The 26,344-nt window shown below is 40.6% G+C and overlaps 1 protein-coding gene and 1 long non-coding RNA gene across 6 annotated transcripts in view; one reads left to right on the top strand and one right to left on the bottom strand.

The window, feature by feature from the left end:
- LOC135409162 (uncharacterized) overlaps window positions 1–26,344 on the bottom strand; it is a 275,200-nt gene that overhangs the window by 119,707 nt on the left and 129,149 nt on the right. For 4 of the 5 annotated variants that reach the window (XR_010428042.1, XR_010428039.1, XR_010428044.1 and 1 more), the window contains one exon: window positions 14,260–14,404. This is a non-coding gene — a long non-coding RNA (uncharacterized LOC135409162). Of the gene's footprint in view, window positions 1–14,259; window positions 14,405–20,294; window positions 20,446–20,981; window positions 21,178–26,344 lie in introns of those variants that run through there. The other variant, XR_010428040.1, reaches the window with a different exon arrangement.
- On the top strand, window positions 302–26,344 carry DPT (dermatopontin). The gene is made up of 4 exons (XM_064644348.1): window positions 302–647; window positions 10,875–11,000; window positions 20,567–20,674; window positions 25,583–26,344. The coding sequence occupies exons 1-4, from the start codon at window positions 349–351 to the stop codon at window positions 25,647–25,649; spliced, it is 600 nt and encodes a 199-aa protein (XP_064500418.1). The 5' UTR covers window positions 302–348; the 3' UTR covers window positions 25,650–26,344.

The following is a 26,344-nucleotide window of genomic DNA, read 5'->3' as shown; positions in this document are numbered from 1 at the left end:
AAGTAGTTTTCAAACTTAACTGCTGTCTTGAGGATAAAAGTGGGATGTCTGTGACAGTTGTACTATGATGTGTAGCTTGCTCTATACAGTAGCTCTGCAGTAAAGGATCACAGATGGTTTGTGGCAGTGGGAAGACCCTGATCTTAGGCACTGCAGACTCACTGTACTTGCAGAATTCCACCTTAAAAGTAATTGGACGTGGCTGTAACTCAGAGGAGGTTTGCTAAGCAATGACACATTGCACTTGGATCTGGAAATATAACATCTGGAAGCCAAATGTTAGATGCAATATAAAAGGGCCAGCCCAACAAACCAGCGGGGCATTTCTAAGCCAGGAACATCTTCAGGATGGACCTTGTCCTTCTCTGTGTGTTCCTGCCTCTGGTGACTGTGGCATGGGGCCAGTACAGTGACTATTACTATGGTCCCTATAATTATGGAGATAATGATGAATGGGTCAATGTGTATCGGCAGGGTTTTAACTTCCAGTGCCCACATGGGCAGGTGATCGTGGCCGTCAGAAGTGTTTTCAGCAAGAAGGAAGGCTCTGACAGACTGTGGAACTATGCCTGCATGCCAGCATCCCAGAGCCTCGGTGAGCCGACAGAGTGCTGGTGGGAAGAGATCAACAGGGCAGGAACCGAATGGTAGGATACCCCCAACCATCCCTGGAGGGCACTGCCCTGATAACCCCTGTGGAATGCGGGTTCTAATACTGCCAGAGCAATGTAAATGCATATTAATGCCATGATAACCAGCAGCTTCACTGCCATGAACGACTGCCTCAGACTCATTAATCATGATGCATGGAAGGTGATCAGCATCACATTTGTCTTCTCTGTAGCAATTTCTTGCTGTGTGCTTTACAAACTCCATGTCCTTTGGTCACTCAAAACATCAGCTGTAAAGTGGGTCAGTCTTGCTATTGTTTCAAAGATAAGGAAAATTAGTTAGGAACCCTCAGTGAGGAGAGGATAAAGCCCCTCTTGAAAAGTCACACTGAATCAGTGATTAAACTGGGGAACAAATTCTAAAACTCCTTATTCCATCGTCATGCTCTTATCACCAGGAAAAATAATCTCTATATTGCACTGGCTTTTTCCTTCTTGTTTTTATTGCTAAGCTTTTTGGCTTAGGCATAGACAAAGGCTATTTACTAGTTGTGCTGTTGTTACAGGAGCCAAAAATCCACACTAACAAGCGATAATGGTGGCATACATGTATGTGCATGATGATAGCAGGAGATCATGTTAGTTCCCTAATACAGTCAGTTTAACTGGTTAATGACATGTTATGTTTTCCATCAATGTTGGAGGCAAACATCACAAAAATTTTTGAAAATATGTGTAGTATTTCATATGAGGACAGCATATACCCAGTATTTAATTATCTCCTGATTATTTTTTCATGAAATGTGAAACAGAGTTTTGGAAAACTCTGAGATTGAAATAGTCTTTGGATAGAATGAAATGCATGCAGGAATATTTTCAAGTGCTTGAAATGGTTTTGTTGTAGAAATTGCAACGTGATTTTTTGTAGATTTGGTTATGTAGGAATAGGTCAGCAATGAGATGTCAAGTTTCTGCTTTTTAAATGATTCAAAATTTTGTTCTGAATTATTCATAATCTTTCATTTACCATGTGATACATGCCTATGGCTGATGCAATTGCTAAGGGAAAAAAAAAAAAAAGACTGACCCTATACTTAATTTTGGAATATGAACGGAAAAGAAAGGGGGAGGACTGCAAAACAGGGAGAAAGAAGACAATGTGATAATCCTGGATGACACTTCATTTTTTTTACATTGATGCAATTTCTACTTATTTCATAATAATTTTGAATTAGACCTTTGTTTTGTTCAAAATAAAATTATTACTCTCTTTCTAAAAATCCCTGGCAGCAATTGTTCAAGTTCACTTCTCGCAAACAGGATATCACATAAGTCTATACAGAGCATTTTCTTCTGCTGTCTAACCATTCCTCGCCATGCTCTGTATGCTTAGCATGACTGCATCCACACTGTATTATCTGAATCTCATTTCCTTCACCTCTTAAAAAAAAATCCTTCCATGCTGTCCTGTTTCTTGCCTATACTTTTTCCTATAACAAACCCTATCTTTTTTTCAAATGTATTTCTTTTCCAACCCCTCTTCAATGTGTTTAACTCTGTTTCTCTCTCTCTTTCCTAGCTCTTGGAGTTATTTCAGCACATCTTCCTCAGCTCACCTTCCTAGTCCAACATCCTTACATGTCTACTCTGCATAGATCTACTTTCTTTCCTCTATTCTGGGGGGGAGGGGAGATCACCAAAGTGATTAGGGAACATATACACCTTTGCAAAGGTGGACTTGTGCTCCTAGTCACTTGGGCTATTTCCCTGAATCTTCCATAAAGCTGTGTCTGGTTGGGTTCTCCAGTTTTTAGTTTTCTGCACCCAGGGCTGAGCTAGTTGTATCTACAGTGCTTCATGGAGAGAGGTTTGCTCTAAGCCAGAACATCCTTCATCATGCCAACACTGCTGCTGCCCAAGAACTCAGTAGTCTCATCCCAGACTGCAGTGAGAGTATTGGCCAGCAGGCAGACAGCCTGGAGTGTCCAAGTCCAGACTCAAACCTCAAATGAATGTGATGGCACAGATGTAGCCTGTGGGACCTTTGAAAATCCTACTTATTCTCTTGGCATTCTTACTTCTCATAGTTGCCTCTCTTCTCTCTCTCCGTCATGCGCAGCTCAATGCTATTTGGAGCCATCCCCAATTCTAAAGAGATTCATTCACTCAGTAATCAAGTAGGACCACAAATGTGAGTCACCATCTGTACCATTAGTTCCTTTTTGGCCAGCTCTCTTCCCTGCTGAACTCCCAACAAACCAATCTGTTGGTGAGCAATATATCACTCTCATGTCAGCTGACACAGCACTCTGCTGGACTTGATAGTTCATTTCCCATCCTTGTAGGATGGACTGTAATATTCTTTCTTCAGCTCTATTTCACACTATTTTGTTTCACCTTGCATATCACATCCAGGGAGATTCAATGGCTTGTACCACCAATAACTACAAATCTGACAAGTTTTTGCTAAAATTTCAATGAATCATAGAATCAATTAGGTTGGAAAAAACCTCCACGATCATTGAGTCCAACCGATGACCAAACATCACCATGTCAACTAGACCGTGGCACTAAGTGCCATGTCTAGTCTTTTCTTAAACACCTCTAGGGACAATGACTCCACCATTTCCCTGGGCAGTCCATTCCAATGTCTGACCACCCTTTCTGTGAAGAGTTTCTTCCTAATGTCCAGCCTAAACCTCCTCTGGTGCAACTTAAGACTGTGTCCTCTTGTCCTGTCAATGGTTGCCTGGGAGAAGAGACTGACCCCCACTGGGCTACAACCTCCTTTCAGCTATAAGAGTGATAAGGTCCCCTGAGCCTTCTTTTCTCCAGGATAAACAAGCCCAGCTCCTTCAGCCACTTCTCATAGGACTTATGCTCCAGTCCTATCACCAGCTTTGTTGCTCTTCTTTGGACACACTCCAGCACCTCAGTCTCTTTCCTGAATTGAGGTGTGGCCTCACCAGTGCAAAGTACAGGGAAAGAATCACTTCCCTGGTCCTGCTGGCCACACTATTTCTGATACAAGCCCAGATGCCATTGGCCTTGGCCACCTGGGCACACAGCTGGCTCACATCCAGTTGCTGGCAACTAGGACTCCCGGATCCTTTTCCACTGAGCTGCTTTCCAGCCACTCTGTCCCCAGCCTGTAGCACTGCATGGGGTTGTTGTGGTCAAAATGTAGGACCTGGCACTTGGCCTTGGTCCATTCATGGACTTGGTCTTGGCCCATCAGTCCAGCCTGTCCAGATTCCTCTGCAGAGCCTTCCTCCCCTCCAGCAGATCAACACTCTGACCTAACTTGGTGTCATCTGCAAATTTGCTAATGTAAACTCGATCCCCTCATCCAGATCATCAATACAGATATTAAACAGGACTGGGCCCAATACTGATCCATGAAGGACACCACTAGTGACTGGCCACTAACTGGATGGAGCACCACTCACCACCACTGGCCATCCAGCCAGTTCTTAACCCAGCCAAGAGTGCACCTGTCCAGCTTTTCCAGGAGTATGCCATGGGAGATGGTACCAAAAGCTGCTGCTCTGCTGTAATCAAGGCTTTTTATTCCTTGCTTTACCTTCACTGAGTAATGTGAAAAAGCTCACTGCATCCTTTTGTAAAGTCTCTTTAACTTTATAATAGGCAGCAGCTATGCCTTTCCCTCACCCACACATCTTCTCCCATGCTTTTGCTTTCAGGCTGAACACATCACCATTCTTCTAGTTCTCCTCTGGAAATTTTATATTCCAACACTCCTAAGCAAGTACTGATCATGTCTACAGCTCTTCTCTGAATTCCCTCCAGTTTCTCAGCCATATCTCAGAAACTCTAGTCTGGCAGAAACATCAAAAAAATTACCTTTGACAAATTCTGTTTATGGCATTTCACAAATTGCCATTCTTGACTATCGTGCAGCTGCACAGCAGAGCCAAACCCAAGAGAGGTTCCTTTAGAAAAGACAACAAACCAAGAAAAGCTTAAGAGAGAAAATGAAATGGGAATATAAAACAGAGAAGAAAGATTATTTTCTTTTTCCTTTAGTCCTTGGGGAGAAATGGCAGAAATGGATATGGGGAGCATAGGGATAGGAGAGTTGGGAGGCAAGAGGGAACCACTGACAGAGCTTCCTGGTAAGTTTGCTTCCCTCACTAACACTAGGTATTATATGAACGTAGAGAATTAAACGGTAAGACTTTGAATATTTCAGATATTAAAAAACCTATTTAACAGAAAGAGGACTATGACATAGATTCACATTAGGCATCTAATCACAATGCCTAGTTTATGACCTTTGCCTCCTTCCAAGGTCAATGGAGAGAAACAGGTACTCTAAAAACTGCTCTCTGGGACACCCCATTTCTCTCCACAAGCAGACTCATGAAGAACAATCTCCTCTGACAGTTACCTAGAATTACCTAGTGGCATTTCAGAATATATCTATGGTGTTTCACTCAACAAATGCATCCCTGAAGTTAATCATATATGCACATACACTTCTGAAGAGATTACGTGTTTTTGTGTTTTACTGAATGCTCATGAGGAGCTTGTGAACATGTTACAAGATTCATAGGGAAACTTTGGCAATCAATTGAATCAGGTGACCAGTGATACACTCTCACCTTCATTAATCAGTGAACACATTTAAAGTTAAGTACGTGTACAAAAGCTTTGTTGAACCTGTCCCAACACCTTAGTCCTTCAGAGGCTATCTGCTAACCAAGATGCTATTCAATAGAGAGAGAACAACTGGGAGCAGAACCAGTTCCTGGATAATTTGGTACTCACGTCTGGAGTAGGGAAACACATGCCCTGATTCTGCAGCAACATTTATATGCTGCAACATCTCAAAGAATCCATCTTTCAGGGAGCACAATGTTTATGTTCTTAGGTCCAGTTGTACTGGAGGAAGCGTGACCTTTTATAAATATTTCACCACCTAAGGTCTGAGTGATTGCAGGTGAGACTGCTCTTCACTGCTTTGCTGAGTACTACAGATTTGCCTCTATAGACCAGTCTCTGAACAGGGTACTTAGGGAAAAACTATTTTTCTTGCCTGAAAATTATCAAGCCAAATGACAGGGATCACACAAACAAACAAACAAAAGCTTGTAAATGAAGAAAAGCAACTCTTCCTTCCAGGAAAAAATGTTTGTTTTACACCATATAATAGAGATGAAACCATGCCATATCCTCAGTTAGCTGTAAAGCACGGAGCAGAAACTTTTCCAGCCAAGTGCTGTTTAACCCACGTTTATTGCATCTTTTCCTTGTTTAGACTTCTAAGAAAGTGTTTAGATGAGACTTGGAAAAAACAGATATCTAGATCCTCTGTCTCCACTCCCATTCTCACTCCCCTTTGCCCACAAACTAGGTGCGAAGACAGACTATTGAACAAAGGAAGTGTCTGTAGGAGCCTATCTGCGAGGAACTGCTTCTGTTCTCAATCTGACCAATCCCGTTTCAAATTTGAGGCTGTATTACCCAAACCCACTAATCCAGCTGCCCTTTCAAAATGCTCCCATTTGTGCTATCTACACAAACAAGTTAATTTTCTTCAGAGCCCTAGGTTTATGTTAAAGGACTAGTGCTACAAGCTTTCAGCACAGCTGCAATGGACTGAGTCCAGTGGGAGCATCTGAGGAGAAGAGGAGTGTTTCTGTAGATAAGGGCGCCTCATCAGTTACAGTCAAAAAGAAATTGTCAGGGTGAACAGGGTCTTGCCTTCCCTTAAGTCAGGGAGAAAAAAATAAATCATGACTGACCCCTAAACGAAAGAAAAAGATTGCTGAGGATGCTATAGAGGTTGTCTTTGGAATGTGGCAGTCAAGACATGTCTCACCATCCCACAACAGATAGTGAAGACACCTAGTAGAAGTGGCTAGTGGAGACTGACATGGCCTAATCAAACATGCAGAAGTCATAAAAATCATTCCCTCCGAGTGCCAGAGCTTCAGGTGTCCTAAGACTTCTCTCAGCCTCTTATATAAGTCTCCCATCATGCAATTAACCAAATTATACTCCATAAAAATAACTCAGGAGAGAAGTATAGGGCCTCCCCTCCACAGGGGCATGGAATGGCTCTCAGGGTGCTTTATTGTAAGGCACAAATTGCCCTCAATGCAGCATGACCCAGTGCCTACTGAGCTGTGTGTCAGGCTCAGAGAGCTTCAGGGAGCTCTGTTCCAAGCACTATCATGAGCAGTGCAGCAGGAATTCAGTATAGGCTCTAGCAGCAGCACTTCCTGCACCTTGACTTGGGCTTCTCTGAGCAGGTTTATAGTGAACAGACTTCCTCTTTGGGTTGTCATCCTCACGATAAATTGCTGCTTATGTTTCAAGGGATAGGGGGCCTTAGAGAGAGATTTACCACACAGCATCAGCATTGGCAGGCACAGCACTCTGGGCTTTGTCTAGCAGAGAGCAATAATAAGATGTAGGCATAATTCTGAAGTGTCACCATAACTGGTGCCATTGCTCAAAACAATTATACTATTGCAAGCAATAGTTGTCTTCAGTCTGGCAGGCAACTGTTCAGTCAGTTGGGTACAAACTTGGTGGCTAAGGCTGTATCAACGTTTGCAAATAATGTGGCACAATCTAAGTGCATCTGTAGAGTGAAACAGGTCATGCACGGACCCAAAATCCACATATGCATTTTGAGCAGGTTTATTTCAAACCAGCTCTAATTTGATCTCACAGATAAACACCGGTGAACAACGAGAGCAGTCCTGACCTGAATTAAATCGGTAACATGGATGCACGCTTTGGTTGCTTGCTGTGACAGAACTCAGCTGTAAAACACTCATTAACCGGTTCAGAAGAAGATTCGGCAGAGGAGAGGCTTTACACAGCAATTGCAGCAGGCCAGGAAAGTCTCAGATACCATATCCCTTTACTACACAGAACTCCTGCCAGAATAAGGCTATATAGTTTACTTACTTTCTATGAAACATTGCAGTCATTTCCAACAGCTGCAGACAAGGGAAGGGCAACTTCCCGTTCAAGAGCACCTGACCCTCACCACCACCAATTTTCCCACTCCCTCACCAGCTCACCTCCTCTTCTCCCAGTACCAGATCCAAAAGGCAACTCTTAGTGCATTGCAACTTGAGCCAACTAGAAAAAGAAAACAACCAAGTTTAGTCCCACAGAGTCCCAGCCGGTTTCTCATGTTCTTCTGCATTCACATTCTAAGAGGTTTCTTCCTCTCTTCTTAGCAATATCAGAGATTTCATGAGTGAGGAGAATCCAGTGACATTAACTCTGAATACTGAACTATCCTTTATAACAAAAGTGCTACAGAATGGGTCTAGTGAGAAAGGCTTTTTTTGACTTGGCCATAAATCAAAGTTCCTGAATCAATAGTTTTTATTCACCCTACTCGCTTGCAGGATTTGCTGTGACAAGAGTAGTGAATTCAACAGAGAAGGAAAAAATTCTCACATATTAAGTGTTGTTTTCAGATTGGTGCACAGAGCATCTGACTAAAAAGGTGTGTGGGGAGGGGTTGTTTGTTTCCCCTGAAGAATTACTTAATGCTTGTAGCAAAGAGGCCAACTGGTAAAAGGAAGAGAAGAAAATATTTTATATGAGCTCACAAATAAGCACTTCAGTTTCTGAGACTATCTCTTCATTTTTGAAGAAATATTTGGATTTTACTTGAAAATTAAAAAGATCAAAGAAAAAATTGTTATGTTACCTTAAAGATGAAAAAAAGTACTTCAACATCACTATTATCTTTCTTTCACTGAACCAAATATTGGGCTTGAATAACAGATTGCACATCTTTGTGGGTGACACAGAAGCAGAGAGAAGTGGACATGAACTTAAATATGTATTTCAAATTTTATTATTAATTATTTCAAAATAAAATATAATTATATTTTATTTTATATATAATTCTAAGACATTACTTATGTCCAGCTATACTTTCCATCTAAGAAACTAATTTTTAAAGCAACTCCAATTATATTTTTTTAATAAAACTTATCTTGACAATACAGAATCAGGAGCAAAAATAAACAAACCTCCCTAAAGTCTGATGCCCAAATACCTATGTACGAGTGTTATTCTAGCTAGCTTTGTGTTTCAATTCCCTCTAGAGAGAAGGGTCCATCAGTGACATCTCTCTCAAAATTAATCTTTCCATCAAAATTGGACTGTATTAGTAGAGGTGTCAAGAAAATAAAAAGTATTGTAGGGCAAAGACAGTGGGAAAGAGGGCAGAACTTCCCAGGCTGAATGTGAGTAGGTAGGAAAAGAAGGAAGAACATTCCATAAAGACAAGTATGAGCAGGAATATCAGGTGCTGATTGGTGGGAATGAGCAAACTGCAGGGCAGTGCTGAGCCTCTGAGAGGAAATGCAAAGGATATGGAGAAACAAAATGCTCTCCTTATTGCACCTACGCAAAAGAGCTAGAAAATCTCCCAGGGGCACAAGGACTTGAGCCATGCAAATGCATGCAACTGGGAAGGGATGGGGAGGCAGAAGAAGATGAAGAGGCACAATTTTGGTTCTATTTTACACAGTTTAATGCTCATCTTGCAACAGGTACAACCGATTCCTGTATTTCTGCGTATCAACCATTCTTCCACCAGGATAACACCAATCATCTGCAACTATCCAATATGTTTACACAGAGTCTTAGCCATATGTTCCTATGGCCTATGTGCCAAAAATCAGAGCAACTTCCTATCAAAGGCCTGCTGAAATTCTCTGAGTGAGAGCCAAACTGCCTTACTTGGTGTGATACCATAGCAACTCAGAGTCCCCATCACTACTTAACTCTCGAGGTCCTTGAAAAAGTCTCACAAAGCACAGCAAGTACGTGTGGTCCTAGACATGTGGGAGATGCAGGGATACAAACAAATGTAAATATTCTTGTCTGAACAACAGAACACAGTGGAAGGAATATAGGGAAGAGACACCTGGGTTCAAAAGTGGAGGCCAAAAGTTAGGCAGAGGAATTCGTCCCTGCTCTGGTCAAAATTGATCAGATTTTCAGCTTTTGCATACAAACACTTGAGCCTCATGTTTCTTTGTGGGCACTGACACCTGTATGCACAAGAGAATGACTTTTCAAACACCAAACCCTCCTAGATGACGTGTTTTCTCTTCTGGGAATTTCAGGTCTTTAGAATAAACTACAGTCATTGAATGAAACTAGGGGAAAGTTTTGGTGTTTGTTAATCCTACAGTTATCTCTGAAAGTGTCTTTTGGATATATAATTGTAATCTATTTTACGGTATCGCACACAAGGTTTGCTGCAGGTGCAGGTCTAGGCTGCCAGTTTTCCTTGATGAAGGGAAAAGAAAGGAAAGGAAATGGAAGGCACTAAATTCCTGTAATTTTCCCAATAGGGAAACACGGAGGCTAGGAAGGTGCTCGAGAGAATGAACACTCAATAGCTAAATTAATGACCTGTCTATTTTCATGTTCTCCTTGTCTTTAACGTCCAAGAAGCAAACTATTCAAACGGATTATCACTTGAACTACTTTGGGTAACAGCGTGCAGGTGCTTGAAGGGTCTGCAGACAGAGAAGCTTTGAGATCTATGTCTATTCTACTTGAAGGCATTCACATGTATGACAGAATTCCCAAGTACACAGAAAGCATGAATCCAGTCATAAAATTTATGTGAGTCTTAGAATTTTGTAAAATCTGAGTTTCAGTTTTCCTTATGTGATTGCTATCAAATCATGATTTCATCACAAGCCTAAACATTTTTATTTAAGAGTCCCTTCTCCTGGAGACAGGTAGCTGTGAAACAAACAAATAAAAAATAAATTAACTTCTCTTATGAAATAGTTTCTAAGAGTCCTTTTTTTTTAATAGATAAGCAGTTGAAGTGATTGTTTAAGTAAAGCCCAATTCCTCAAATACCAACAGTCAAAGACAAAAATATTAATGGACTATTCTGAAGTCAGTCTCATGATTTGTAAACAGTTGAGAATATTAACACTAGAACAATCTTCTTGCCTGGTTAGCATACTAGAATGATTAAATACTTTAAACAAGTTTAAATAGTTTTAAGTGCAACATAAATGTTTAGATGTTAGTTAACTACTGTTGCTTTCTTAAACAAAATGGTTACTCAAGACACAGCAAGTGCAAATAGTGCTTCTCAGCACAAAGCCAAACCCTTAGCTTCCACACTATATCAAATTTTTTAATGCTGTTTTCAGAAATGCTTGAAACTTTCAAGGAATCTAATATGTTTTCCCTATGTGTTCTCTTCTTTCCCCTTGTCATTAGGTATCAAACCTGCTCAAACAATGGGCTGGTGGCTGGTTTCCAGAGCCAGTATTTTCCATCTGTGCTGGACCGTGAATGGCAATTTTACTGCTGCCGCTATAGCCGGAGATGCCCATATTCATGCTGGTGAGTTCAAGCAGAAACCAAACCTGTGAACCTCTTTCCCCCAACAATCCCTAGAAATGTCTCTGGCTCCTTGGCCTGTCAAAAACCTTGTCTGAGAAAAGTAAATGGTGTTTTATGGGGCTAAGCACGTTATTTCCAGTCTGCTACAGGATTGTAAGGATCTATGGCTAAGGGAAGAGAAGGAGGGCACAGTTACAATGAACAGCACAACAGAGTACCTGGCTATACTGGAAACCATGACAGAAGTCTCCAAAGTCAAATGGCATTTTCCCATTATAAATCCAGCACATTTACAGGAGTAAGAGCATCTCTGCACTATACATTTGTGCCACGATGACTTACAGGAGTGAACTTAGACCTGTTACCTCAGAAAAAATATTTGTAGTGCATACAACTTGCTTCCTCTCTCAAGGCTGTTTGAAGACCAAAGTCAAACTACTGATCATAAACCTTAAAAAAAAAAGTGGTCTCACCTCAACACAATATGACAACTGGTGCTGGCAACTTCACAGGGGCTGTGGAAAAAATGAGCTACAAATCCTAATCTTTGATCTATCTACAGGTGTGGTTTCTCTAAATTAAGACCGAAGACAGTAGCAGACTGTAGAGAAAGCTCATACTGCTCCTGTCCATTCTGTCTAACAGAACTCATAATTTCATGCTCCAGGGTTACAGTCAGGTTAAATTCAGCAATTCTTAATGATACAAAGAATAATCTGCCTGCATTTAAGGGGAAAAGAAAAAAAAAAAAAAAAGGGGGGGGGGAATCTGTGGTTGAATCTTGGTTTCCAGACCTCAACTTTGAAGTAACTTCCCATTGAGATCCATACAGACTGTTCAGATGCCCCTTGGTCTTACTTGGCTGGCTGGCTACTGGCCAAACACAACAGCAGTGCCTTGTTTTTCATCCTTCGGTCTACTTGCAGCCAGAAAGAAAAGAAATGTTTTTATTATTATTATTATTATTTTTAAAGACTTCAAAATATAGAAACTCTGTAACAAAGTCTTTGAACATTCTTTTGAACATTCTTCTGTCTTCTTTCCAGCCGACACTGCCTACGAATGTTCTCTACTGGGGGGCTTATTTACATACCTGCCCAGGTTCTTCCCTCTGAGGGAAACTCACTCTGACTTTTAAGCAGTTCTTCCAATTTATCTTACTCCTCTAATATTGCATGTATTTTCAGAGAGACAAGAGAAATCTTCTCTGACTTCTTTTGTTGGCAGTTCTGCTTCCCTTAGACGTTGTCTTGACAACAGGGAACAGCTTTGCCTCTGCCTTGCAAATTGACATTCAGTGTAAGGCAAATCCTAATGTAAACGTTTGGGGTTACTGAAGTCTTTAGTTTCCATCCCAGCTGCACATGAATTCCTATACTGTCCTTTTGTTTCCAACAGTGACAACACTCCATTTTTATGCTTGGAAAAGAATGCCTTATGCAATTCAGCTGCAGTTCCATGCAGAAAAGACAACATTTCAAAGGCAGGTGAAGTGTTTCTCCCTCTAAGCAGGGTAGAAATCCCACATGCTCACAATTCTTCTGGAACAGAAGAACTGCAGAACTTCTGGAAAGACCTGTCACCTAGCTTGTGAAAAGCTTCTGGTGCATAGTCTGTGCTTATGGGTTCATTATAAAACCATCTTGTACCATGTAGTACCAGATCAGTCACTCACCAGGAGCCCACTTCACTCTGTTCAAGCTACTGGTCTATCTTGACACTCCTATATCCACCCTTGGCCTGGAGAGTATCTCATACAGTTTCTCCTACTTGAGAGTCTTGTTTGACCTTACTCTCTTGAAGTGTCTCCTTACAATATATTCCTTACAATTTCTTTCACGCTTTCATTCTGCCTTTAGAGTTAGCAAGGTGGATATAAGCTCTTTCCACATGCATTTATCCAAATTAGGATGTTACAATCTGGATGGACATACAACTAGATGGGTTTAACAGGCTGGGAGGTAGTGGTTAAAGGGGGATACCCTGCCTGGGTGCCCATTAGGAGCAGAGAACTGTAACTAATTGTCTGCCCTGGGACCTGTCCTGCTTAACATCTCTGTCAATGACCTTGACGAGGAAACAGAGCACATGCTCACCAAGTTTGCATAAGATTCCAAACTGGAGAGAGCAGCTGACACTCTTGAGGACAGGATAGCTGTTCACTGGGATATAAAGGAAATCTTTTCCTCTATGAAGACAGTGAGATAGTAGAGCAGGTTGCTCGCTGAGGCTCCTCGGAATTTTTTAAGACTGAACTGAATAAAGGCCTGAGAAGCCTGGTCTGACCTTGTGGTTGAGCCTGCTTTGAGCAGAGGATTGTAGCAGAGACTTGTTGAGGTCCCTTTCCAGCAGTTATCCTGGGGTCCCACACAGGAGGATTTTTTTGCTTGGAGGATCCACATCATGCAGATAAACTCTACCCTCCAAAACAGTTGTCTCTGGGAATTGTTTCTTTCCTGTTTTATTTCCTTCACCCTGCCAAGACAGTGCACTAATACTCTGGGTGAGTACTATGTTATGCTTATTTATATATGAGCAACATGAACTGCAATGGGGTAGTGTGAAACCCCATCCTTTAGGCCCACTTATACTACTACAGATGTGACTGGGCTGAATTGTTAAACTTCAGTGTACAGCAACTAAAATTCCCATTCCCTGAGCCCAGGAGATCTCACTCACTTCCATGGGCATTTCCAAGTTATTGTCACAAGATATTGTTCACACTCCACACTTCTGCTTAAAATGCATTTGACAGAGAGAATATGTTTTCCAAACAATCTGCAAAGCAGTTCTGGGCCATGGGTAAGACCTCAAAATGTATATGCGTATAAGACACAACAAAAATGTGTGAGTATATAGTATCATTATTTATTGTAGTTTCTGCCCCAACCTACAATGGCATTTTTTCTGTTCCAGAAACGAGCTGTCAATAAACTAACTGTGGAGGAGTGTTTATTAACATGCTACTGACTCCTATTTCTTGGTTGAAGCAGCTTATTTGCATGCAATCGGTATATGACTATGTGGAAAAGTAGTATCAAGAAAATATGGAAAGATGGTAGAGCCTTGTGGATCATGTATGACCATGGAAAATCCATATTCAAAGACAATCAGAGCTGCAGAATTTCTCAGCAGCCTTAAATTTTAATGTGCAATGAATCTTTAAGTATGAATCCTTAAATATGGGCAGAAAGGCATTTTTAAGAAAACTGACAATACTGAGGTGTAAAAAATCTCTTTGTTTCAAATTAGCTCTCACCTTGGGTATTTGATCCCGTCCTCTTCCAGTTTTCTCCACAGAGGGCTCTCTGGCAAATATAAAAGCAGCAGCTGATCCTTATGTGTGGTTTCTCTTGGCTCCTCAATTTCAGGAGTACATTCCTCCCCAAGTGAGCTGGCCTTCCCTACAATGAATAAAGGCAGGTTTTCCTTATGTTTATGAGCTATGCAAATGGTTTGTTAGAATTTGACCTGGTTTTTACAGCTGGAACATTCCTGTGTTTCTTGAGACCTGCTAATGCTTATTGGAATACTGATTTATGACATCAGCATGCTGACTGAAACCCACACTTAAATGTTTTGCCTAAGAGCACAGTTAAAGTCAAATACATGCATAAGGATTTTACTTGGTAGAATCTATATCCTTACTCTTAGAACCCAACAGTTCTGTTTCACAGCTCATCTCACAATTAATTTTTCTAGTTTACCTGTACAGTAAGCTTATATAATAAATAAATGTACTAATCTTTTCCAGTCTCGTAGTTTTGCACTTGCTTTGTAAAATTTTTTTACAAGTACTTTGTTTCCTTCTTCATCATGACAAGACTTGGCATGATTTCTGCAAATTTTTAACATACTGAAAATAATTAACATTCCTCACAGGACACAGAAAAGCTCCTATTACTTTACCTGGCTAGGGATTGCTACCACAATAAAATAAACTGTGTCTTGATTTGCACCCTAAAGGAAGCATATCCATCACAGATGCAGAGACAGTGTCACTAAGTGGTCCCATTAGAGTTCAGACTTTTTTCTTTGCCAAGAAATGAAAGCTTGACTCCATACTCTCAAAAGCAAACACATGTCACTGAGCAGCCCCAAGTCTGCACAGACTGTTTATGACTATTTCCCCTCTCCAAACAACCAGCAGTCCAAATGCCAGAAGGTCTGTCTGGAGCTGTGGCTGCTCTCTGTCATGGTGACATTGTCCAGGCAACAATTACATTTTCCAAGAGTCATGGGGTTTAAAAGTACTTATTTGTTCTCTTGACTCGACCTGCCACACAAGACATATTGAAACTGATGTGATCCTATGCAGGTTTCTCAGAGATAACCAATAGCAGAGATGCAAACCAGGAGGTGAACTCAGAATAGATACAGTGGAAACATGCAGTTCTGGGCAACCCAATTCCCTTCCCCTCTTTTTTTCCCTTTTTTAAGGTATTTAACAGTTTGGGGTTGGGAGTTGGGGTTGGTTGGTTTGTTTGTTTTTTTGTTTCTATAACTCATCAAATACAACCTCATAGTTTGACCTCCAGGGCCATCTTCAACAGACATCTTAGGAGAAACACATTTGATTAACATTAGAAAGCCAGCTAATGTTATTTCAGGCATGTCTTTCTTGAGGAACAGGCATAGGTTGCCCTGAGCTCTCTGCTGTTGCTTGTATCTGTGTTGCACTAACTCATGTAGGCCCTGAGGAAGAACTGTGGCCCCACTGTGCCAGCCTCACGGCTCCTCAGCCCTGTGAGAATTTGTGATTTTCAGTACAACAAAGTACAAGCAGAAGGGAGCAGTGATGTGTCTAGGTGAATCTATGACCTTAGAGCCCGAAGCTTGAACTCAGTCCTGAAACACACATCACAATGCCACACAAGAAAACTGGTCATCTCTAGAGGAGCTCCAGGACAACCCTAGTTCCCTGGCATCCCAGCAATCTATGCTGGGAGAATTTTCAGGAATGTCTGTAGCCAGCTTACTAAGACCTTCTTTGGCTTTTCAGCATTGTATGCTTTTTTGAAGGCAGATGACTTCTGTCTTCCAGCTGGAGGAAGAATTGAATTGATTAAAGAGGTTTATAATTCCCATGTTCACTGAATGTAACTTGCAGGCTCATGGCTCTTGAAAAAAAATTCACCTTTAGGAGAGCCACATTCATGAAGCCTTGTAAATAACATGTGAAACAGTAAGGCCGTTCAGGAGACACTCCTTGTCCTCAAAGCTCAGAAAGTTAACGTTAAAGCTCTTTTTCCTCTTGAAATGTGACAGCTGCTTCTTTTGGCTGTGGCATTGTCAGAGGAACAGTTCAACAGCAAAGAGGAAAATAAAGGTTAAAGAGGAGCCATTCATCTTGTTAGCACTGTAGTTGCATAAGAAGTGAAAAGTGTAGGCATTTCAAAAAAATGTACTTACTAGCAGGGAATAAGTATATTCAGCAGCTGGAGAAAGAAACTCTGAGCTCTACCACTGTCTCTGATATTTTAAAAGACTCGTTTCTTTTGTCTGCTTGATATCTGAAGGCAAGGCATACCCACAGTTCCCATTTACTTCTTAAATGAGCAGGCTGTACATACTAATAAGGTGACTGCTGTGACTTGATCTTCTTGTTGGCAAAAAATAGACTCATGATAACTATTTCTGAAGTCAATTGTTAATAGAGTGCCATGGATCACTGTAAATTAGCACAAAACATTTTTCTCAGTGCTAAATGAGTAACTCTGTTTTCTATTAATCTCTACCATAGCAATTCTTCACCATGGAAAATAAACAACACGGCGATTTTCAGGCTAGAATAAAAACAACAGTAACCCTGAAGATTTTATGCCTTTTTTCAATACATTTCCTACCCCGAGCAAGATTTATAGGATTAGAATGAAGTACATTAGAAAAACATGGGGATGGGAGGGGTGATGCAACCCACTCAAAAATAAACCATTCCACATCAAATCTATACTAGCTAAAAAAAATTATGAAAATACCTTTTTCTGTCAGCAATTCCTGCACTCCCCACACAGGCCAAACTACTTACATCCCTTTTCACAAGACTTTTTTCCCATGTTTTTAACACAGAATTATCTGCTTTATGTTCTCTGGACAATGCCACTAGTGCTTTAAGTCTCGCGTCCAACTATCAAACACCAAACACCAGATACTATCCTTAAGTGGATTTGAAAAGCAATTTCATGAGCCCTATTTTTTTGCAAATAGATCATACAGACTGAAAAGACTACCACTTGTTAAAGGTCTCACTGTACTCTTTTCTCTCCTACAAGTCATTCCCCAGACTTAAAAGCTATGTGCATATCTGGGTTTAACAGACAATTCCACTAAAAGCACCCTGATAGCCCATGCACAGGGTCTACAAACGCCCCTTGGCATATGTTTGGCACCAAATTACTCAGTGCCCAGGTCTAAGATCCGTATAACACACGTTTTCTCACAGTTGCTTTGCAAGTCTCTCTTTAGGACCTTTTGTGATATACCTGCTCAGGCACCACAAGCACCCCAGCTTGGTCTTAGAGAACTTGTATCACCCCAAAGAGCAGCAGTAATTCTGTCTGAACACTTGGCAATTCCTAAGCTTCTCACTGCTCCCCTAGCCAAGTTTTCTTTGTTATGAGTTCAGTGCCATTAAGTGCTTACAAGGCACTGTGCAGGTTACTGTGGATGGCTCTTCCCAAACAAGTCTTGCCCTTGGGCTTGGACTCCTTAGAAATCTAAACCCTCATGAGCAGGCCCTCACTAATCAGGGCAAAAAGTGTCTCTCCCTGGTTTCATGACTCCTCTCAGGTACAAACTATACATTGCCACATCTAGCTTACAAATGCTACCATGTTTGTAACTAAATTACATGTCTGTAAGGCCCTGGTAGGTGGTTCACAAGTTGATATGCATTTTATATGCATTAGTGAGTAAAACACACAATGTTTTCAGCTGAGCATTCGATAATAATGTTTGCATTAAACACTAGAGCATTTCTCAGTCCACATATTTTGTGTGAATTACCCCCAGGATTCAAAAAATGGAGATAATATTAAAGGGCTGGGTCACACCACAGAACCCTGCTACATGGACAATCAACTGCATTTCCTTCTAAAGGCTACAGTGCAAGACAGCTGACCTTGAGATGCATTGGTTTAGGGGAACAGTTTCACAAATGAGTGCAGCAAACATCAAAGAGAACTGAATTAGACCACACAGACTCAAGTGAACTTGAACACTGCTGCCGTAGCGCTATTTATAATTTTTCTCTCCAGAACAAAAGGAGTCAGTAGGCATCTGTCTATGTAACAAGACACACTTCAGAGCAGCTCAAGTCCCCAAATCGTTTATTTGCGATATTTGCATATATTTGCTTTTTGAACATTTTTTAGTGGAGGAGCCTTAAGAGACTCAATGGTGATGTGGAGAAGTTAGTAGAGAGGGAGAGGGAAATGACAGCAGTCAGAAAGAAAAGAGAGGGAAGCTAAATGAACACTCTCATAGCACTTCAGTATAACACTGCATGCTTCTGCCAAAGGTCTGTGAGACCCTTCACAGCAATTCAGAAACTTGTCATCAGATTCACTGTTCAACTGAGAAACTCATGAAACAAGTTCAAAGAAACAACTCTCAGTTGTTTCTGAGTAGGGCATGAAGCAGCTTTTTAACATTGTGTTGTGCACTGCCTCATCTGCCCAGCACACACTGCTGGTCAAGTTCACAGAACATTTTCCTTGCTGAGTGCCAAACAGATGTTTTGAAACACAACTGGTGGAACATGTATAAACACACGTCTTAGTGTTTTCTCATAATAATAGCCCTAAAAAGCCCCAAAATCTGGAGTTGATGGGAGAAGGCAAAATTAAATCATGGTCCATAGCTGGTCTTGATACAACATTTTAAAACCTTCTAGGACCCAGATAGTTTTGAAGATTTGCTATCAGGCACCAAATTAGTAAACTAAAAATGGGGACTGTACTCTGGTTGAGGGACCAATGGACATGGTTTCTTCTATTTCTCCTAGTCCAAAGCAGCTGTCTGCATGAACCCTGAAATTCTGCTGATATTTCTTGCCAATGGCACAGCACTGAGAGGGCTTTGCAAATCCATCTGTCCTCAGTCAAAGCTCTGACAACAGATGCTGTGACCAGATCTGATCTTCTGCTTCTGAAACACAGTTTGGGGTGGGTGTCCTTGCAGTATAACTCAGAATGTGTTTGACAATTGCCATGGTCAAAGTACAGGGGACACAAGCATGAGATACGCTCAAAGAAGTTGACTGGTGAGACTTAGGGTTCTTATAAGGCCATACTTGAGTTTCACACTCGGGCTTGTTTTTCATTTGTCAAGAAATAATGATTTGTTAGGAATGATGTTCCAACTGAATGATGCTTTTCTTTCATATTCAAAAGTTGAAAATTACCTGGAAAGTAGCTCAGTTTTCAGGTAAACTTTCAGCTTCTGAGTACTCCAATAGTTACTGGTTTGGGCTCCAAATACCCCAAAGCACCTCCTTATAAAAATTCAAAACCATCCCAATAACTATATTCCTAGTGAGTAAAATATTTAAGCCTGTGTTTAAACTCCATTGATTTAACCAAATGTAAACATGTACATGGGTGCTGGTGGGATGTGCTGGAATCACCTTCAAGCATCATTCAAGTACTGCTGCTGGGCTGGATTCAGTCAGGAAAATGGTTGTCAGAATTTCTGTAAAGGTGCCTTCATCCCATTAATCTCAATAGAAATTGAGCTGTTTATTTCCATGGGGACAGCATCTCCCTTACAAGGAACCTGATTCTTCCCTTTGCTATTTCAGAGTGAAGCTGACACACCACCACAGGCAACTCCTATGTAAAATGGTGTAATACAAGGAAAGACTGAGTGCCAAGTTTCCACTTCTGACCTGTAACATAATGTTGACAGAAAGTACTGGTTGTGATCCCAGCCTGTTCCTGAATCTGTTCACTGTCTGTAAAATGAAGTACAGTATTACTTCCCTATTTCCCAGGAAAGCAGTAATCATAATTTGATTAATAATTGCAGAAGCATGTTGAGGTTTTTAGATTAAATACACTGCACAAATATTGTCCAGGCCCATACTTTTATGCTATAAATTAGGCGGAAAATGGAAACAGCAAAAAGGAATGGATTAATTGCCACATGCGTTTAATATAATTCATAAATGGATAAATGCTTGTAGCTGTTTGGCTTGGCAACATTTACTGCACTCTGCAACAACAAACCAAACAGACTCACAAGAGGCTGAAGCAAAACCCTGCAATAAAGATATAAGTAGTAGACAAGCTTTACCTTCTTGTTCAGGCTGCTTTTATCCCAGATCTGCAGATGTATACAATGTGCTCTTCACCGTTCCAAAGTTATTGAAATTTATTCAGATAGCTACATGAATTGGTTGTATAGAAGAGAAAGGCAATCTCATAGGTGACTGCATCTTGTGGTGCTGTTAAGAAACAAGAGTTTTTTAAAAAGCAGGAAAAATCTACTAATTGAGTTGTATTCAGTCAACAGGATTCTTCTCTAAGATAGTAAATTATATTATCTTCTTTTTCCCTAATATAAAGGTTAACAACAGAATATCCAGGACACTACGGGGAAGATATGGACATGATGATGTACACTTATGACTATTACATCCGTGGGGCAACCACAACTTTCTCTGCTGTGGACAGGTTTGCTTTTCACTTGTTTTATTAGAAAATTTTTTTTAGAAGTCTTTCTTTTCCATTTGCCCCCAACAATGCATGGCTACACATTATCTGCTGTGGTACTCAGCATCAGGCTAGTTACTTCTGAGGACCAAAGTTCACAGTCATAAGATTCATTGTCCAGGGTGGTGTATTGGGAACAAGGCATCTTCATGCTCAAGGGGATCATTTGTCATGTCCATCTGAGTAGTGAAAAATATAGCAATGGGAGGTTTGGGTGAATCTAAGCTCCACAAAGTGTAACAGACCTTCAGTATTGTTTCTCAAGTACCTCTATTTGGAGTAGATTTCATTGAGGTCGGTAAAAACACAGCCCGAACACCCTGTCCCTTCAGGGGACAAGGGACTTCTTTTGGTCCGCTTTTCTTTGAAAATAAGCAGGGAATCTGTCAGCAAAGATAAGACCACACAAACTGCAATGTGAATGCTGTAAACTGCCCAATACATTTGAACACAATTCTAACAGATTTGAGGCCACACCAGGAATTAAGGTAATGCAGTGCACATTGATCCCTCTCCAGAAAACGAGTTAGCTACTTTTTTCTGATCAGTCCTGGTCAATTCTTGACATTTACTAATGCTCTTGGGAGAGGCCCTATGGCTACTGAAGTTGCAGTCAGGCAAATAAACGCATAATTTTTCTGCTCAGTTAAATAGAAATGTCTCTCTCTCTTTACTGTGCCGAACTGCAAAGCTTTAGAATTTGGACAGTGCCATCTGCCCTGGACTACAGAGCAGGCTTATGGATAGTGTAAGCAGTCACTGAACCTGACTGTGGGAGAGGCATCTTGATTCTTTTGAACTAACCTCTAATACATCAATTGTGAGCTATTTCTTTGCTGGTGTCATTTATCAGACACCTCAGTCCAGTATATTACAGCATTTGTTATCAAACATGGCACAGACAGCAAGACAAGATGTGCTGCACTGGTCTACCAAGTCTGGCTACACGCAGTATTAGCAGGTGAAAACTACAGAGAAAATGTTTTATCTCACACTAGAAAACTTTTCTGTGCCGGTGAATTCTCTGGCCCTCAGCTTCCAGAATGACTAAAGCCAACTTGTGTTGCCAAGCGTATGACGTGAAAAAAAACTCCTGCTATCCCAGTTCAGAATTCAAATTCATGCTGTAACACTCCTCCTGAGTGGCATGCTCACAAGAGTCAGCAAAGTTTGTCATCCTAAATGGTTCTTTGCAGCTGGTTGAGGCAGAACAGAAGAAAAAAGCTATTTCAAGTCTCAACCTGCCAGGAGCATGCAGATGTGCAGCATGTCTGTGTAAACATTTTGTTATTGCCTTTCATTTTCAAGCATATTAAACTTGTGTCCATACTATTTAGTCCATGATGGGTGATGTTCTTGAGCACAAAAAAAAGCCTCTGAAGGTGTTGCAGTTTAAGCTTTCCCAATCACTTCAAACAGCTAGGTATTTTTAGACTTTTTGAATAAACTTGCAGAAATCACATCCTCCCTTCCTGCTCCCTAAGGCACTGCATCACTGAGGTCATTGTTGATACACAGATATTTGAGACAGCATGTGATGTTTGTGGCAAAGGATGCAGAAAGTTTAGAATGGTGGTATTCCCACCTCCTTTTCTGTAATTGTTCTCGGTGAGTTTCCATGCCTATGTATCAGGAATGAATGAACAAGTTGTTGTTGATCATCAGGGGTTTTACCTGCTCGTGTGTGGAGAACAGACCTCAGAAGTGGTTAATGTTTACATTTTCCAGTCTCATTTTAAATGGGTCAAAAGGAAAAAACAACTGTCTATAAAGCAAGACAGAAACAGCTGGAAAAAATTAGCAGAGACCTGAAGTATCCCTGGGAACCCATTGGGGAGTGTGGTGGTAACACTGATGCAGACGGGATGACCTAAGGACATAAGTAAGGGAACATTTGCAGGAAAAGAGAGTATCTTTTGTTCAACAGATTGATACAGCCAAGTTTCAGAGAAGGACATGGGGCATGTGAGGCAGGCTGTAAACAACTGAAACTGCCCACATAGTAAACCCTTGGCAAAATACCTTCCAAAATTAAACCCAAAGAAACAAACAACAAAATAGCTTCAGCCTGAACCCTGAAATGTGCTAACTGATGATGGTATGGCTTCCTCGTGGAACGTTCTTGTGTTGCTGTGGCAAGTTTGGATCAGCCTCTCAAGCCCAGAGAACACCACTGGAACATTCACTGTTCACTGCAGCCCAACCTGCAAGTGAGTAGCTTGGACAGGGTGGTGGGGATTACCAGGCGTGCTTGGTAGGTGCCACAGCTTGTCCTCTGCTATGTAGTATAAAAGTAGCACATGCAGACTGTCACAAGCTCATTTCTTTTGCAAAACTGCTCTCTGCTCCATTTATTTGGGTGATCTGAATAGCCAGTTACTTCTCAACTGCTCAGACATCATCACTGAAAGATAAATCGAGACCCAGATACTCCAGCAGTAAGTGCATCTGAAATGCCTGGACAAGCTGGACATCTACCAAGCTCAGCTGAGCTAAATTATAGGGTATATAAGGTCCCTAATAAGTTTCATATGAATAAAGAGGTCTTTGTGAAACTCAATATGAATAGGAATTCACAGAATTTTTTAACTGGATTGGAAACAGATTATTCAACAATATTTGGAGATAAAAGATATTTTCCCTATACATCAAAAATTTAAATCTGAGAGCACATGAGATCTGGAATGCAAACGTGACAGTTCAATATTGATTCCTCAAGCCAAGGAAAATGCATGGAATTAGCAGCTCAGGGGGATGACACCTACAAAGTGGTGTTAAGGATCTGTAAAGGCAAGTTCAGATATATTCTAGAGTATGCCATATTGGGAAATTCCTGATGGGATCTATACCCCCACTGGTAAATTTGTAAGGGATCTACAAATTGAAACAGGATGATAACTATTGAATTAAGAACACAGCAGCAATAGTACAAAGTAATTATCTGCATCCTGAAAAGCTGGACATGTATATGCTTAACTTTAAACACAATTAATGAGGAAAAAAAAGGTAACAAGCCATTAAATGTATCAACCATGTGCATATAAGCTAAAGTGTCTGCAAGTACAAGCTTAAATGAAAACTTCAGAAATAATTCTGTTCCAATATTTTAAAGCATGTTATTAACTCAGGTGATTAAAATACATTTATTTTAAAGAACTTTACTTTTAATTTTACAATATTCTAATTTAGAAAAATTACTTGACCTAAGATTTTAAAACTAAAGTCCCTCTGACAACGGGTGCTAGTTTAGCAGACCTTAATTTTGACTAGTATAATCCTGTTAATCCACATATGAGTCCTCTTTATTTTTTTATCTCTCTTGGCAGCTTAGTGACCGAAAGAGTAATAACCGTCTTTGAAGAGCATGCACATAGTCTAAATGAGGAATTAAAATAAACCTAAAAATGAATCTTGCATTTCATTAACCTTTGGTAACAGTTTTATGAGGAAATTACAATTACAAAACATGTGGGAAAGATCTAAAGAAAACCAAACTCAAACATTATATAAAATCAGACTTGCTAAGAAGCATGAGACAGACCCAGTTCCAAATGACATTCAGCATAAACTGGTGAAGTGGCATAGTATATTTCCAATTAAAAAATCTCAGTTAGCGAAAGCTGAAATGGGAAAATTTATACCTACAAAGAGTCGAGTTAATCTCATTCCAGGATAGAGTCGGCCAGTCAATGAAACCACATAAGCACAGTTAATAGCAAAATCTGGGCTCAGGTGTCTCAGCACATTTCTGAGAGGCAGCAGATTTGGCACCAGTTCCCTCTCTCAAAAACCAGTACTGTGCAGGTGCCTCAAAAAGCAGGCTCCTACTGAATCATGCCAGCAGCATCACCTGTCCCATGCCTTGGGTTTAGGAGATCACTATTAGCAGAATCCAAACTTCCAGAAACCTCTTGGAGTACTACCCATTACCAATTTGAATGGCAGTTGCCATCTGCAAGGACTGAACTTTTTATCTAAATTCACGTTAGCCAGTAATAAGCAGCCTAAATTCAACATTCCCTCCACAGCAGGGAGGGAACTGTTTCTCCCTGAACTCATGCCTTTAATGCACAATAAACTAAGGTGGAAATTTGCAGCTTATTGTTTAAGGTGGAAATAGCCAATGTTGCAGCTATTGGACACTAAATCACAGGTCTCCACTGTTGAATCCTGTTGCTTCAGTAAGATTTCCTACTAAAAATTGTTAGTATGTTTCATATCATTCTCCTGAGAGAGAACACAGGCATCCACCACTCACAAACTGAGAAGACCATGAACTCTCCTTACACTTATAAAGCTTACTCTTCCTCACATGTGACTTGTGGAGATCAAGGATGAGAAATGAATTTAATTTCTCTCACTATTGATTCCTTCAAATCTGTAACACAGGACACTAGCTAGAAGACCTAGTAGTGAAAGATATAAAAAAGAAAGAAGTTAAATTTGCTGGATGAATAACTCCTCACTTAGAAATGGCTTGAAAATCACGCAAGTATTTTAGTTTTTACACGTTCCTAAGAAATATATCACATGACAACAACTTTTGACAGAACCATCCTTTTCCTCTTGGTCTCTAATTTAGAGTCAATTTAGGACTGATCACCATCAAGAGTCATTGTTTTCTGAGGGATACTCAGAAGCATAATTATTCAGAGAACCGATTTTCTTGCCCTGTAAGGGAGCATGAAAGAATATCAGACATATTTAATGTACTACCAGCCCGTGAAAACACAAAGCACTCAAAGGTCAGCTAATGGCAGACAGATGTTTTTGTTGCCACAATACCTGGTATAAAGTTATTTTTACTTGTATAGCATCCTCTGCAGTTCTGACTCACTAATACTGATCTCTTTTCTCTCTTTCATGCAGGGATCGTCAGTGGAAATTTATTGTCTGCAGGATGACAGACTATGATTGCCCATTTCAAAACGTTTAAAAAGAAGGAATGTACCCCACTTGGAAAGCTTGAGGATGGACAGGGTGGGATGAGAGTTAGTCATTACAGAAGAAGGGCAATTAGGCTACAAAAAAAGTACCAAGACTCATCAGCTGTCTGCTGAAGATATAATTCTTTCCCTCTGGAGCTAATAAATAAATTGCCAGCCCACGTGCTTGCAACAGCAAGTTTGGAGGATGTTTTAAAGCTGCACTGACAGTTGTATACCCCAATAAAAATTGCTTAAGACATACACGTTAATGATACACAATTCTATGGCATATGCAGTTACCTTTCTTATATATACATATAGCCATTCTGAACACATACAACTTTCTTTCACATAGCAACTCCATATAAATTGCTTCCCAGCACAGTGACTCTGAATGAGTTGGAAACATAATATAAGCTTCCCAACATACACTAGACTTTCCTCTTTTCTGCTTTGTACTTGGAATCAACCCAGTCATCCCTACCAGCTTCCTAGCATCTAGGAGCTGGAAGTGTGCTGAAACGGCACCAGGAGGTCTCTGATGTAACTGCATCTGGTGTTACCTGTTACAGACCTCAGTGTAACTCCATTACAACAAAGGTCTGCCTACACAGGGAAATTCCAGGTATTTACAACACTGGAAGACATCAATATCTGATAAAAATGAGAGTAGATCCATCAATAAAAAAAGAAGCCTAACCCA

The sequence above is a fragment of the Pseudopipra pipra genome, chromosome 2 (assembly GCF_036250125.1).
Source record: "Pseudopipra pipra isolate bDixPip1 chromosome 2, bDixPip1.hap1, whole genome shotgun sequence".
NCBI classification, from domain to species: domain Eukaryota; kingdom Metazoa; phylum Chordata; class Aves; order Passeriformes; family Pipridae; genus Pseudopipra; species Pseudopipra pipra.
This window is presented reverse-complemented; position numbering and strand designations above follow the sequence as displayed.